General features: G+C 34.8%; 1 protein-coding gene across 1 annotated transcript in view; it reads right to left on the reverse strand.

Moving 5' to 3' along the window:
* The window catches only part of LOC143228322 (titin-like), a 98531-nt gene extending 83745 nt beyond the window's left edge, over positions 1–14786 (reverse strand). Inside the window, 8 exon segments of the mRNA XM_076459592.1 lie at positions 536–873; positions 2575–2807; positions 3470–3685; positions 4490–4650; positions 5881–6029; positions 11224–11397; positions 11726–11755; positions 14661–14786. Coding sequence (XP_076315707.1) covers positions 536–873; positions 2575–2807; positions 3470–3685; positions 4490–4650; positions 5881–6029; positions 11224–11397; positions 11726–11748 — 1294 coding nt within the window. The 5' untranslated portion in view covers positions 11749–11755; positions 14661–14786.
* Between the last annotated feature and the right edge of the window lie 1989 nt (positions 14787–16775).

Raw genomic sequence — 16775 nt, forward strand, 5'->3', positions numbered from 1 at the left:
ACAAAACCTATTTTAAACTGACAGTAAAAAGAGGACTACCAATGCAAGTCATCACGTGGAGAGTAATTCTTCGATCTGTTATAACTGAAAAACTAATATTTTCTTATTTTTATTATAATTTTTAATAGTGTACTCTATGATAGCAAATCAGTTTTCTTTTCATTCGAAACACAGCGTGGGCTAAAATATCGTGAGGTGAATTAAAAGGAGAAATTTTTATTTAGTAATTATTTAAAACCTGGTATCGAATAACGAAACTGAAAACTAATTCACAAAAAGCGTGACATTAATTTATTTTCATATTGCTTGTTCTTCACCAAATAATAGGACCCATAATTCAATGGGAAAAGATAATTTTTTTCACAGTTCGTTACCGTATCTATAACGAAATTGAATGTTTAATAAAAGCTTTTTTTGCTTCATTACTAGCATTTCATTTCGTTCAAAATTGTATATCGAGTTGGCAAAGATATTTTGAATATTAGGGAAAAAAACAAGTAGCAATACGCAAGTATTTGGAATACACAGAACTAACCTATTACAGTTAAATTAAAATCGGACCGTATTTCTCCACTCTTGTTTTTGCCAATACATATGTATGTTCCAGCATCTTCTTTGCTAGCGACAGTGATCAACAAGGAATGAACCCCTCCTTCATTCACTAGAAGCTTGTGGGTGCTGTCATTTACTATTTGCTTCTCGTTGTGGAACCAGAGGACGTCAGGACAAGGACGACCAGACACCCGGCAGTCGAATCGGATCATCTTACCTTCTGTCACTTCTTTGTCCGATGGACATTTGACAAAGCATGGCTTCAAAGTGCGAGCAGTGGCCGCATCCACTTCATAATCAGTTGCAGGTGGTGAAGTGACCCTTTTGAAAAAACAAAAAAATTGAAAGAAATAAAATAAATCTTACTGCGCAAGATGGTCCGTTATATGTACGTAGATGCGTGTGTTTTAACATCCATCGCCCGGAATTGGGTGGCTCGGTTACTGTAATTTTGGGTATGATAATTAAAAACTGATCAACGTTGTAAAGAATTAATTTGTTTTATAATTTTTGCCAAAAAAGGAAATATAAAAAGAACCCCGAAAATTTGGCATATTTTTTTTTAAGTCTGTTGGCCTCCATTATCTAAGAGTTAATTGGATCGATTATAGTAATTTTTGGTATGGTAACTGGAAACTGATCAACGGCGCACATGATTTATCTTGTTTTAGGATTTTTGTTAAAGAAGAGGATATAAAAAGGGTCCCGAAAATGGGGCACATTTAATTTTTGTAAAATCTTTTTGGCTCTCACTACCTAGAGTTAATTGAATTTCATTACTGTAATTTTTTGTATGGTAACTTGAAATTGTCTGACGATGTAAAAGGGTTATGTGGGTTTAGAATTTTTGCCCGAAAATGGTGATGAAAGCGTTTTGAAAATAGCACATTTCCACCTTTTTTATCAAAGACTTTTGGGTTTGAATTCAAGGACAGAAGTTCTTAATCGGTTATTTGTTTGTTTTGAATTTCGCGCAAAGCAGCTGGAGGGCTATCCGCGCTAGCCATCCCTAAGTTAGCAGTGTACGGCTAGAAAGAAGGCAGCTATTTATCACCACCCACCGCCAGCTCTTGGGCTACTCTTTTATCAACAAATAATGGGACTGACCGCCACATTATAACGCCCCCACGGCTGAAAGATCGATAATGTTTGGTGTGACGGGTATCTGAACCCTAACCACCTGGCCATGCCGGGCCCTCTTATTTTAATCATTCCTTCTAACAAACACAAAAACTTGGCTACGAGTAGTAAAAGTCGAAAAGAAAGCACAATAAGCCTCAAGAAAATAGAAAGTTCAATAAACAAACTAATATTTAGAAAAGAAAGCATCAACAATCGTCAACAATTCGAGATAAATTAAATTAATGACGGAAGTGGTGTACAATTAATAATAGCAGTACATAATAATTGCTTAAAGTACCGCAGGTAAAACAAGTGTGTGTAGTCAAAGCTGTTCACTGTTTCCCAACCTGGCCAGTACTGCTCTCTAGTGGGTGTTTCAAAAATTCAATGGAAAAGATCAAGTCTTTCATTAAAAAATTATTTCATTACTCATGTATGTTATCAAGATATATTTTCTTTTGTCATTTTTTAATTACGTAACAGTGATGGATGTGTGTAATAATGGTGTCTATCTCTGCTAACATAAAATATCTTAAAACTTGCAATTGGCTATTATTGTTTTATAATTTTCGTTCTAGTAGAGTACTTTAATGGTCTGAAAAATTATTAGAAGGGGACATGAGCACTCATTGTTTACTGAAGGGGCGTTGCGGCGAAAAAAAAACAAGGCTTAGAACACTGCTTTAAACAACATCCTGAGGAACTAAAGTTTATAATATGTCACAATACTCTGTAAAACTTCTGAAACAATAAATTATCTAGCATGTTGCTGAATTTCCTGTTGTTTTTTTAAATACATAATTTAATGGAGTATATCGTGAGAAGCAATTCGAACAAATCTTTACATCTAAACATTTTAACAGATTAATATAATTTTATTAAACAAATCTATATACACACGTTTTTTGTTGCGTTTCCAGACTTTCGAGTCGTTGGACACCTGTAGGCTTAGCTTCAATAACCAAGTGGGCTGAACACGCAACTCTGCCTGAGGTGTTCTCGGCTAGCATCGTGTAATATCCGGCATCTTCTGCACAAACGGAGCGGATATGGAGGGTCGTGACGTTATCCTTTATAAACGTGGTACATCGCTGAGTCTGAACCAGCACTTGACCATTCTTAAACCAGGTTACCTGTAAAGAAATTCGAGCCTGTCAATCAGAACCGATTAATTAATGCTTTGAAAATTATTTGTACTTTTTTTTTTTATCCGTAGATTTGTTGAAATAAACAACTCATGAATCACTGAATGAAAACTCCACATAAAGCAAGACGTGAATATTACTAAACAAATCAGCAGAGAGTGTGTAGTTTACCTGTTATCAAAACCAGTCACTTAAACGTGTTGCCAACCGACAAGCGTTTCGCATATATTTCTTGCGAAACCACAAATAGGCTCAAATGATTAATACTTATAATCGTCATAAATGACGTCAAACAAACAATCTTAACAGTGTACACTGTCTGGTTACAAAACAGAACTTCGAAATAATATTTTGATTTTTGTTTTCTGTTAAATCGTACCTTGAAAACTGTAAATTCTAACTAAGTTAGAACACTTTTAGCTATTCTTTTACTAAGCGATGTTTTGTGTTATAATAAGTAAAAAATTTAAGAACTATAAACTTAGGACAATATTAGTTTTACGCATCTGCATTCGGTACCATTCAATGATGGCTTTTTTTGGTACCAAGATGACACTTTCAGAAGATTCAGACATAGGTTTTGCTACTTGTTTATGGACGGTAGTCTATTTGTATAATAACTTGGAAAATAAACACGTCCCATTCAATACCTGAGGCTGAGGATTTCCACCGATTTGAACTTGAAATTTCGCATCAGCTCCTTCGATCAGTTTGCTGTTCCGAGGTCTTTGTAAAAGTTGTGGTGCATTTGGAGGTTTTGATTTGTCCAGTGCAGGTACTGGTTCACCGTGACGTCTCACTATCAGAGACCTTCGAAATTCTTCCTCTGTTAGCAAACGGTACTCGAAAGTGTCCACTCGAAACCCCTAAGTGGAGAAACAGCTCATTTGTTTCGTTTAAGAGAAAGTAGATGTGAAAATATTTTCTGTATTTTAATCATGCATTTCTTTTGTAACATCTTTACATATTTCTTTATGTTCCAGATTATCTTTCAAATGAATACATAAAATAAAAAAGTTAATTCAAAGGTCAAAATACTCATAAAAAAGCGCCTAAGACAAACAAACGAACATAGTTTTTACAAGTCAGATAACTCTTATTCAGATGCAGAAGTCGTTCAGTAAACTCTTTTAAAGCATCACAAAAGAAAAGCATAGTTTTTAAACGACACCTACACAATATTGAACATCCGTTAATGATTTATCCATGTTACGAGAAAGATAAAGCAGAATGAACTTCTGTTATTCATTTGAAGTGAAGCATTCAGACCATATTAGAACAACGAGAATAATTACGTCTCACCAGTCTTTAAGATTAGTTGAAGTTTTCTAAGTGATCTGAAACAGGAGACCATTTTGAATGTGTGCTATTATGTGTCAAATGTGTCAAATCAAGAAGTGAATAATTTCAAATCAGACTCCATTGGAAATGTTCATAAAGAACAATCAATAAACCGATAAGAATAGATTAAATAATTCTTTAAAACTCTGCGGAATCTTTTCAAAGTTATTTATGAACTTTTGCAACGTCTACTCATCACTATGGGCGAGAATTTCTGAAGTATATTTTAGAAATAGGTAAAGCACATTGTGAGTTTGACGTTTTCCTGGTTTAGTTGTAGTAATAAAATAAACCAGATACATTATCTATCCTCGTTAATAAATACTGACCACTGGCACTCCGTAATACAGTGGACTCCCTGGTTCCCCTTCCGTATCTGAAGAAGACATTGTGCGATCAAATGATGTCTGAAGCCTTTGTTCTGTACGAGTTTGGTATGTACGTTTATGGAAAGCTCCTTGCTGTTGTAATTGTTGTTGGGATGGTGGACCTGTGAGAATAATACATAAATACTTAACCAAGTGTTGTAGGAAATATTATTCTTTCCAGTATTTCAATTAGCTCTGAGAAAATAAATACCAGGTAAATAAACAACAAGAGGGAATTCTCAATAACCGCGGTTGTAATTAGATTTCAGATCGGTCAAGAGATGGAGCTATGAGCTAAAAGTTTGTATTTGAAAAAACAAAAACAACAACAAAAACTCAGAGTTATTCTATGAATCAGTATACCGCGACTAAAAATGTTCGGATTTGTTGATGGTTTTGAAATTATTATTCCATTGTTAATTAATTTGATCGTAGAGTATTATTCCAATGGTATCTAAACAACAGCTAATGCATATAACAAAATCGGCGTCTGCGTATTAACAATTATTTGTTTGTTTCGGATATCAGCGGAAGGCTATATCTGCGCGATCCAACTTCAAAGGAATCAACCCCCAACTGCTGAGTTACTCGAACCAAATAATAGGGTTTTACCCTCACTCTTATAACGCATAAACGGGCACAAATGATATATGATTTTTTGGCAGTAGGACACGAACCTTGGATTTTTGGATTCAAAGTCCAGCGTAACACCTCCTTGGTTACGCTTGGCCTGTACTAATAATTATACTGCGTTTGGATATTGTAAACCAATATATATTGTACATAACGAGAAGTTTGTTTACTGAAAATTGTTTTAGGATCTGGAAAATGTTTGAGCTTAAATTGTTTAGTTATTAAGGGACAAAACTTATATAGAGTTCAAAACGTACAGAAAAGGGAACGAACAATAATCTGAAGGACACTTGAGATGAAATCTCTACAAATATCCCTGTGGATAATAGTGATGACAAACCATTGATTTGAATTCGAAACTATTAAGATACACCATTCATCTTAATTCGAAACTACTGTGACAAACCATTTATCTTAATTTGAAATTCATATGACAAACCATTCAATTTAATCTGAAAGCACTATAACAAACCATTCATTGTAATCTGAAAGTATTATGACAAACCATTCATCTTAATGTGAAAGCATTATGACAAACAATTCATCTTAATGTGAAACAAAGATGACATAATACTAATTTTAATTTGAAACTACTGTGTTTAATCATTAATTTTGATTTGAAATTAATATGAGAAACCATTCGTCTTAATCTGAAGCTACTACTTTAATGTTTGAATGTACTTTTGTTTTGTTTTTATGGATTGACACTGAACACCAACCTCCCATGCCTCTTTGGATTTTAACAGTCAGACTAGACTCTCCAGCACAGTTAACAGCTGTGCACGTGTAATCTCCGTCATCCTCAGCTGTAATCTTGGAAATGTGAAGGAAACACACTCCTGTATCAGGATTGTAAGATACCTGTCGTCTGTTTAGGAAAAAGAAAAGAAAAATACATATTTATTAATTCTTATTAGAAACTACGGAGACGAGTGTAAAAAAAATAGTTCTGGAGCTGAGTTCGATGAAATATTACTGTTATAACACAGTTTTATTAAATTAAAAATACAAAAAAGTTCAATATCTGGTTCAGACTATGTAATATTGTAAAATGTTAACCTATTGCTTTCGGCGGCTAGTGTTACTTTTTGTTCTTATTATTAATGTGTTGAATTATGATACTTATTGTTGAACGTACAAAGGCCACTTTCTTTTCTATAAGGAATCGGTCTCTCAATGTAATCTTCATCTCTGAATCACCTAATCACGCAGCGCATGTATTAGCGTATGTATATCACTAAGTATGTGGTACTTAATAGTAGGAATCGTGATGAAACAAAACTGCGGCCACAAAAATCGCCCCTTTAAAACCAAGCAAAAGTTGGCTGAGCAAAAGTAAAGCTTATTGTACTTATAAATCCAACTAAATCCCTGTGTTTATGAAATTAATCAAAATTTCACTATTTTAATGAATTTGCATCAAAGTAAGTAAGTGATTTTTCCAGACAAGTATACAAACAAACTGACGAACCTTATCGCTATAATTCTTTCACAAAGCTCTACCGTCTGGGGTCCCAATCATTCCTTTCTTGTACCAAAAAACATACTGGTGTGTGTGTGTGTGTTTGTGTGTATGATAAAACGAAAGATGATCTACTTCGGGCATATAATTAGATTTAAGGATAGGTTGGTAGAGATCCTGATGAGTAATAAAACTGAATCGGGTAAACATGCACAAATATTTAGCCAATGAAAAGAAAAAACAAAACAAGTATAATATATTTTTAAAGATTTATAAAGACAACTCGGTAATGATATATACGTAACCTAGCTAGCTCTGGTAATATAGAATGTTTTAACGCTAGAAAAAGTACTGAAACAAGAAATCAAAACTAAAAGAAACTGAGTTTTCCGTGATGGCAAAGACACCTCAATCTAGGGTGAGGGACCGGGGAGTCTGCCTCCAGAATATTTGCACGATAATATTAATTACATTTGCTATGTAAGTCAAGTATATAAAGCACCCCATTTCTCATGCCTCTACTATAGTTAGCTAGGTTACGTATATGTACTCATCCATATTTGCATTTATCGAATAAAATATAAACAAATTATACTTGTATACACACACATACAAACCACAGTCCCAAACATTTGACAGTTTTTATAAATTACTCTAACAAGAAATTTGCCTCTCTAATACTCTTGTAATTTTGAATTTTGCACACAGCTACACGAGGACTATCTGTGCTAGCCGTCCATAATTTTGCTGTGTAAAGCTACTCTTTTACCAACGAATACTGGAATTGACCGTCACTTTATAACGACCCTACAGTTGAAAGGGCAAGCATATTTAGCGTGTCGTTAATTCGAATCCGCGACCCTCATATTAGGGGTCGAGCGCCTTAATAACCTGGCCATGCCAGGCTAATGAATACTGACAACCACTCAGAGTAATTGATAATTACATTTGAATGTAAAGACAATATTCAACTGACGTGCATTTTGAAGTTCTTGGATAACGGAATTAGTTCTCTTATAATTAATTTTTCCGTTGTCCAAGACTGATTATAACAGCTTTGTGTATTTCAGTTAAAATATAAATTCAGAAATCATTTCTTGGAATTAATACTATATGTGTATACAGTGGCTACAAAACAGATATACAATTTAATATGTGAAATCTATATAGTTGTTTTGGGTTGCAGAATTTATTTAAATTATTTTGATGAAAATATCTCTTAGAGATGGATAGACCACTAAGGCGCAATCGAGACTCCTCCACAGTCATTGGAATGTATCCATGTGGGAAAACTCAAGGACAAAGTGTACGGTAGAAAAATTGCAAAACATTGACGAAATGAAAGGGCGCATCACAAACGTATTTACAGAGGTTGACGGACAGAAAGATTTGCGTCAGAAAGCTTGCAAAAGTGTGGCAGGCAGACTCTGAAATTGTGTACACAGAGATGAGTTTCAATTAGAACGCCTGCCAGATGAACTTGGGATTAATCTTCCTATAATTCCAAGCCATGGGTAAAGTGCCGTTAAAAATATTATCTATTATAAACTGTATACTTTGATTTTAATTTAATTACTTTAAAAGCTTTCGGTTCACCTGTATATATATCAGTTCCTGTTTATTTTGATATGTATATGTTATACATATCGAGTCTAGCTGCATAGCTTTGATTATGAAACATTTATTATAATAAATAAAATTATTTTGTTTTTTTTTTTAATTTCGTGCAAAGCTACTCGAGGGCTAGATGCGCTAGCCGTCCCTAATTTAGCAGTGTAGGACTAGAGGGAAGGCAGCTAGTCATCACCACCCACCGCCAACTCTTAGGCTACTTACTCTTTTGCCAACAAATAATGAGATTGACCATCACATTATAACGCCCCCACGGCTGAAAGGGCGAGCATGTGTGGTGAAACCGGGATTCGAACGCCTTAACACGTTTGGCCATGCCGGGTCCAAAATTATTTTTGAAAATAATGCATATTATCTTTCTACATATTCAGTTATTTGCACAGTTTGTTCTACCTGTGTGAGCAGATTTTGAGCACAAGTTATTTTCAGTGCATATTTTATAATGTTCGGGGAAGACGTTACGACCTTTTGCTTGTTACACAGATATTTATCACACTTGCTAGAGGTTGTTTTTAACCTGAAATATAACCATAAAGTCCTGAATGTTTTCTTCCCTGGCGTTTCTGGTGCGTGACTCATCGCGATGACAAGACACTTCCTTGTTTGATTTTAGCCTCTCGTTACATATCCACCCCACACTCTTGTGACGATAGAATATCAAGTTCTCATAAGATGATGCTTGTACAATTCAATTTAAGCAATGAAAATGTTTAAACATATTTGAAGAGCACGTAACAAACTCGTGAAAACACTCTTCATATTTACAAATTCCGCGTATGAAATTCAGTAGAAATGAGAGCATGCGTCACGTGATCAGCCACTCTATTTTTAGTACCGCTAAAAAAGGAGCCATAAATCATTTTGACTTGACACCCTTACCTAACTAGTTTTTTTTTATCTTTTAACACTATTTGTATCTTATTCTTTCATAACATTGATGAAATATAAATGTATTACAATAAACGTAGTGGAGAGTAACTTAATCATGATAAATAGCCAATTAAAAGAACAATTGTTGGTTTGTTTTGAATTTCGCGCAAAGCTACTCGAGGGCTATCTGCGCTACCCGTCCCTAATTTAGCAGTGTAAGACTAGAGGGAAGGCAGTTAGTCATCACCACCCACCGCCAACTCTTGGGCTACTCTTTTACCAACGAATAGTGGGATTGACCGTAACATTATAACGCTCCCACGGCTGAAAGGGCGAGCATTTTTGGTGCTTGAAAGGTTGCTGTTTTCAATTAAGCACAAAACTACACAACGGATTATCTGTGCTTTGCTCACCACGGGTATCGAAACCTGGTTTTTAGCGTTGTAAGTCCGCAGACATACCACTGAGCGACTGGGGGTACTAAAAGAACAAGAAAAATACATTTCAATAAAATACCAAAACACTTTTGAAAACACCCCGTTCTTTCAGTTAATAAAACATTAACTTCTCTCTAGCGTCATGATTATGAAATAATTTCCAGAATTTGAATATTAAATGTGTGATCGTTTACAAGTTTCGAAAAGTTAAGTAATATAATTAATCCCAATTGTCATATATTTGTGTGGAAACGAAAAAAAACAAAACAGTATTCAACAACTAAATAAAGAGGATTAGTGTATGTATGGATTTTCATATAGCACAACCACCTTATGCTATCTCTTGAGTCCACCGCGGGGAATTGAACCCCTTATTTTAGCGTTGAACATCTGAAGACTTACCGCTGTACTAGGAGGAGACTGGGTTAGTATATATCCAAGGGTTGAATAAACCATTTTGAAGGTTCAACGGTCAAAATTTTAAAGTCTCCAGAGATTATCTAAGGCCTTGAAAAGTTAATTTGTGATTAATATTGGAACACTAACTTCCAACTATAGGAATAACTATTAGATGTCACGTGATTTTTTTTTTTTTTTTTTATAGAATTACTGCGCAAACCTACACGAAGGACTTCTCTAAGTAGCCGTCCCTAATTTCGAACTCGTAGACCAAAGGAGAGACTGTCTCTCAACACCATGCGTCATTGACTGTTTGGTTACTCTTGTCTAAAAGAATTGTTGCATTTGACTACCACTCTTTAAACATACCTACGATCTCAAAGTGAAGAACGCAACCTTGCGCAGTGGGACACAACCATGGATTTTCGGATTTAAAATCCAGCACCGTAACCATAGGCTACATTTGGTTCTTAAATTAACATACAATATAATATATAGTTCTAAGAATTTTGGAGGTGGATAGAAAGTGAAAAGTTCCGAAGACACTTAAGAATTGTTCTGTTGCATTACTGAATATATTCAGTTCTCCATTGACATCAAAGCTTCAAAAGCTTTCAAAACTCTGATTATTTTGTAAATTATGTTAAAAAAAACATTTAAATGAAGTTTGAAGGACTTCATGAATTACAAACATATTACTATTTTCATTTTATATTTAATGTATATTTAACTAATGACTCGTAAGTTTGTTTTGTGTATAATTAAGTAAAAAGTTGCATAATATTGATTGGGCTATCTATGCTTTGTCCACCACGGGTATCACAACCCAGTTTCTACGCTTGTGAGTCTGCAGAGGGGAGGAATCAGCAAGACAATTGACACTTTTAACACCTATTTATCTCTGATGATGAGATCAGTTATGTGTCCATACTTATGTCTTTCTTTTAGAAATAACATGATTAAAACATAAGCACATTTCACAAATGTATAATACAAATCCACTCATCCGTCTAACCTCACTTTTTTTTATTTAAGTTTGTTTTTTTTACATGTTAAATCAAGAAATTGTCTTTTACCATGGCAGTGGTGGGTGATATTTAAATTAGTTATTTGTTAACACTACTGGATGTTTGTAAACATTACAACGTTAGACTTTGGATCGTTCCACGTTTACTGCAACATACCTGCACTGTTTACAATTCAGTGTATTATATCATACTGAAACACTAACTCAGGGTTGTTTGACTTGCAAGCCCACTTACTTTTGGTCACTTTTAATCGGCATCCCTCTTCTGGACCAAACAACCTCTGGGGTTGGGTTACCACGAATTTTACACTCAAAGTGTGCATCTCCACCATCGACGAAGTTTCCACCTACAGGAGGTTTCTCAAATATTGGAGGGGTTGCATTGGGAGGTCGGTGCATAGCCATATGCCTAGAAGAAACATTATATTTCATATATATATATATACTAACGAAACTATCAAAATGTGAGTATATGATCTAACTTATGCATGAGCAATCAGTCAGGAAGATGTAGATAGATGATTGAATGAACAATCGAGCGGACAAGCACATGAATAAAGGGTTGAATGAACTGAAAAACGTAAATGTTCGCGTTGCTTTTAACATTGATTAATCTTAAACATTTAAAGTTGTGAGAGCAACACTGAAGATGGTTGGACAGATAGTCTTGGATAGAAAGAAGTAGTTTATTCGTAATTTTCATAACATACTTGGAGAAAAATAAGTGTGGAACTTACTTATAAGGTGGCTGAATAACCATTTTGAATCTGAAAAAAGAGAAAAAGACGTAACGCTACAGTTAGAATTTAGTAAAGTTGTTGATAATTATATTTTATCAATTATTATGTTTTAATTACAGATATTTAAATCAAATCACATATAGGATTAATATGTTTGTCAAATGAAATACTTAGTAAAATCAAATCAGAAGTTGGACATATACACACGCTTCAAATGAATCAATCAAATTTATTGGTAATTTTTAGACATTAGGCATGTCCCTAGATGAGACAGCAATAAGACTTGCAACACTAATTTGAAATCCGAATTGAAGTGTGGTGGTCCCATATGAATTTGCTCTAAGACAAACAAGTCTTAGGCCTACATGAGAGATATTTACGTTACACCCTACTTGGCGTAGGCCTAATGCCGAAATGTCGCGAATAATTTTTTATTTACTTATGTTTAAGAACTAATAACGTGTAAAGTGTGTTGATATTATATAATTTTATTTTCAAATAAATGATTGAACGACCATAAACAGCAAATAAAACTGCTTTGAAGAAATAGTTTCACATTAAACTATTTATCATCCGTTTCAATATAACATACGATTTCCTCTATATTTTCTTTTTTGTCGTAAGCCACTGGACTCCAGGTGGAAAAGGTTTAGTTCGAAACGATCAGTAAAATGATATCCATTATTTATTATAGGTTATTATAGGCTTAACGTTTTATGATTAAGTTACGTTTTCCAACAAATGAAACAACTTCCAAACTGTTTATTTCCTTTTACCAGCTTTTTTAGTTACTACCTTAAATAAAGAGCACGCAGCATACTTACATAAATAGAAACGAAAACTAAAGATTCGTCTGGTGGACAAAAGCAACAGTGATTATTATACCGGTAAAGCCGTCTGCTTTCGTCTCAGTTTCTAGGATAGTTTTCAGGAATGAATTATGAAAAGAAAACTGACATCTGAAGATTATATTTACTTTTTATGGTTACTGCTGTTTCTTGGTGATTAAATGTTGAAATGACACAGCAGAGATAATATGTTTTTGTTCCTGCTGCAAGGATATAGCGCAGTAGTTATAAGACCTTAAGATTACAAAACAAATAAATTATCAGTAATTACTTCGTCACTTAATGATTAAAACGCCTAGAACTAGTGAGGACCAGGAACAGGTTTGAAATTCACAAATACACTACTTGGCTCTCTTACGAAAAATATATACACATCTTAGCTTCACTCAAAATATTACAATAGCTAACTAATTCACCTTTTCGTTGTCTTAGCAGCGCTAATCTTGCGAATGTATTGAGTGTTTAATTTCGTTATAACAATTCGCACGGCTTATGATGGTAAAAATATGAAATATTTAGAAGAAATTGTTGATACATCACACTAAAAATCTAAATAAAACCCTAGCGAGTTCGGTAGGTGGGTCTATTAAAAATGCTAGTGTTTCATGGGTTTTTAACTTCATCGGCGTCAAAGCCTTCATTCAAGAATTAGACAGACCCACCCATCAATAGTGGTGAAGTTCTATTGTTTTCGTCTTTTTTAAAAATATTTTTCTGTTGTATGATTCAATAGTCTTGTTTCCAGTGTAGCTAGAAACGCTGTCTCCGAAGTGGAGTTTTAGGGTTTTGTTCCAAGCTTGCAGAATGATTATCGCTACACTTTTATTATTTTTAGGAATGTTAAATACAATCAACTGTTTATATAAACAAGGTTTGTTTGTTTGTTTGTTTTTGAAATTCGCACAAAGCTACTCGAGGGCTATCTGTGCTAGCCGTCCCTAATTTAGTAGTGTAAGACTAGAGGGAAGGCAGCTAGTCATCACCACCCACCGCCAACTCTTGGGCTACTCTTTTACCAACGAATAGTGGGATTGACCGTAACATTATACACCCCCACAGATGGGAGGGCGAGCATGTTTAGCGCGACGGGGGCGCGAACCCGCGACCCTCGGATTAGGAGTCGCACGCCTTACGCGCTTGGCCATGCCAGGCCTATATAAACAAGGAGAAAAACAGATATATTATGTATTATCATGTTGAAACAACGTTATCAAACTTTGTGTCCATGGCATAACGTTAATTTTACTACCGATTATCATAAATATGACTTGTTATGGGAGTAGGTAATTTTCCACTGAAAATGTTAGCATCAAAATGATCGCCGACACTTGCCATTAGTAACTGTGTTGCAGGAAGTATGATGTATATTTAGCGCAAAACCACATAATGGGCCATCTGCGCTTTGCCCATAGTGGGGAATCGAGCCCCGGCTTCTGGTGTTACTGTTCTTGAAATTTATTGTTGACCCACCGCAGACTCTAGAAATTATGTTAATCTATTCAACAAACTAAATAATAACACTATAAGAAATTGAGAACGTGATTAAGATAGAATGAATAACAGAAAAACCTTAACAACAAGATAAATTGAAAAAAAAATTGCAATGGTTAGTCCTACATGTTGTAAAAGGACGTGTATCATTTAGAGATCTAAAGATAAGCAATGATATAGGACGGTCAAATGTAAGAAATAGTTCTAACTGCTTGTTTATCATTTGAGTCATCTACGCTCTAACCGCCATGGGTATAGAAATTCTATATTTTTAGCGTTATAAGCCTTCAAATTTACCGGCACTGAACCAGTCTGGGGAAGTAATTATTAAACAAAAAGTACTGACGATATAGAAACAACACGTGTGTTACGTATGGGATTCAAAACAGGCATTTCCATGTTGCTTTATCAGCATGTGGGGTTGAAGGGAGCAGTTTGTTTTTGCTGGTCTTGCTAAGGTTTGAATTTTACCAGAGTTATAGTTTTACAATAACCGAAAGCAGCTTGAAAAGACTTAGTTAATAATCGTTCATATAATCCCGAACATTATCGAATTACAACGGTTTGAAATTTTAGGAAATTTAAAAACTTACCGTTAAGTTCGTATAAGCCACGGATTAGTGTATCACTCGTCCTTATGAGCGTAACATAGAGCGCTCGCTCTCGTAGTAGAACACTCCACGCAAGGGATATATGCCGGCAAACGGAGGTACAGTCAGAAACTGGCGCTAATAATAGCCGTCCACTCAGCTGTCCTGTACGGATCAGCTTTCAAAAAGCCATTTTTGGAACAAGTTCCACCTTTTCTACACCACCTTCTCTTTCAACTGGTTGACTCAAATTTTACTGAAGAACTGCACAAAAACAGGTCCAATATTTGTGTATGTGTGACTCGTGTAGGTAATGCTGCAAATTACAATAGAAATCAGGTTGACTCATCCAGAAACGGGTGTGTTTATGAGTTGCATCGCTATTTCTTTCTGAGGGAGAGTAGAGTGAAACACTTCTCTGAACAGGTGGCTTCCAAAATATCTACCAATCATTACACGGAAAAAGTCACACACCAGAAACAGTTTTTTTTTTACATTAGTATAGCATGTTGCAAATAAGTTTTGAATTTTAGGCAAACTGTCATAATATTTTATGAATATTCACAATTTGCACACCATATTTTTTCAAGCTTGGTAATAGGGCAGACGATGTATCTTTGGAAAGATACGTAAGGGATGAGTCAATCTCTAATTTCGCGTTTGTTCCTGGCCTACTCCACTTCCGTACAAGTAGCGGTTCACGTCAGATGACAAGAATTTTCTAAACAACAACATTTTCCAAAGTTTCTAATTAACAACAGTGACCTTGACTAAGTTCATTTTTTTAGTATGAAACGTTCCAAAAAAAATTAAATCTTGAATGTCGTACATAAATAGAGAGAGAGATTAGACGAAAGTATAACAAAAAATGATACATAAACGTTTATTCACATATATATGTATATATAAACAGTATCTCGTTTCATCTTTAGTGGTTATTTGCCACCTTAAATGCAGTTACCCAAATCTTAATACATAACTAAACTTGTTAAATGTTATTAATTTTCAGTTTTCCTGAAATTTCAAACACCGGCGATTGTGGACGTACAATACTTGTTAACAATTTCGCTTTTCAAGCATAACTAATACATAATGGTTATTACATCTTTACGTGTCTAAAACGGGCACCAGAACTAAATCAACGTATCCCGTACATGCAACTGGCCGTACGACATATTTGTACGTATCGTTTTTTGGTTAGAATTGAATGTTTCAATATCTTTAACTTATTCTATGTAGTTGAAAGTAGAATCAAATAACTGATGAACATGTAATAATTATTTATGGTTGGGAAAAACAAAAGAACAAAAAATGCTAACTAACACACGACTGTTTTATGATTGTTTAATTTCGTATTCAGTTCCAGTAGGTGATTGTTTATGTATAATTAAGCACTTAGCTACACAATGTGCTATCTGTACTCTTGTCACCGCGGGTATCGAAACCTGGTTTCTACTGTTTTAAGCCCGTAGACATACCCCGACCTGAACAGAACTTCCCCAGTGATAAAAAATAAGTTTTTGATAAAAGGACATTCCCTCTTCAAAGCATAATGACTGATGAGTTTAGTGACAGTATTTGTTTTTGAATTTCGCGCAAAACCACTCCAGGGCTATCTGCGCTAGCCGTCCCTAATTTACTAGTGTAAGACTAGAGAGAATGCAGCTAGTTATCACCACCCACCGCCAACTCTTGGGCTACTCTTTTACCAACGAATAGTGGGAATGACCGTAACATAATAACGCCCCCACGGCTGAAAGGGCGAAAATGTTTTAGTGCGTCCGGGACTCGAACCCGCGAAACTAGGATTAAGAGTCAAACGCCTTAACACGCTTGACCATGCTGGGCCGTTAGTGACAGTAATTGGGTAAATAATTTTAAAAAAATGTTTCGTTGATTACAATTCCATGTTCCACCCAGTCAATGACTATAATATTTATTCACGAATATTAATGCTCTTAACTGTGAGTAGTTAATTTCTTTGTAGCTAAATTTAGAAATTTAAGTTTAATATAAGATTGTTTTCTTTGTATAATAGAGTTGATCAAGGGATTTCACAACTCATGGTTTAAAAAATAAAAACAACTAGAATTTTATATAATTACACCAAAGAGGGTG

Source organism: Tachypleus tridentatus, chromosome 10 (assembly GCF_004210375.1).
Source record: "Tachypleus tridentatus isolate NWPU-2018 chromosome 10, ASM421037v1, whole genome shotgun sequence".
Classification (NCBI taxonomy): Eukaryota; Metazoa; Arthropoda; class Merostomata; order Xiphosura; family Limulidae; genus Tachypleus; species Tachypleus tridentatus.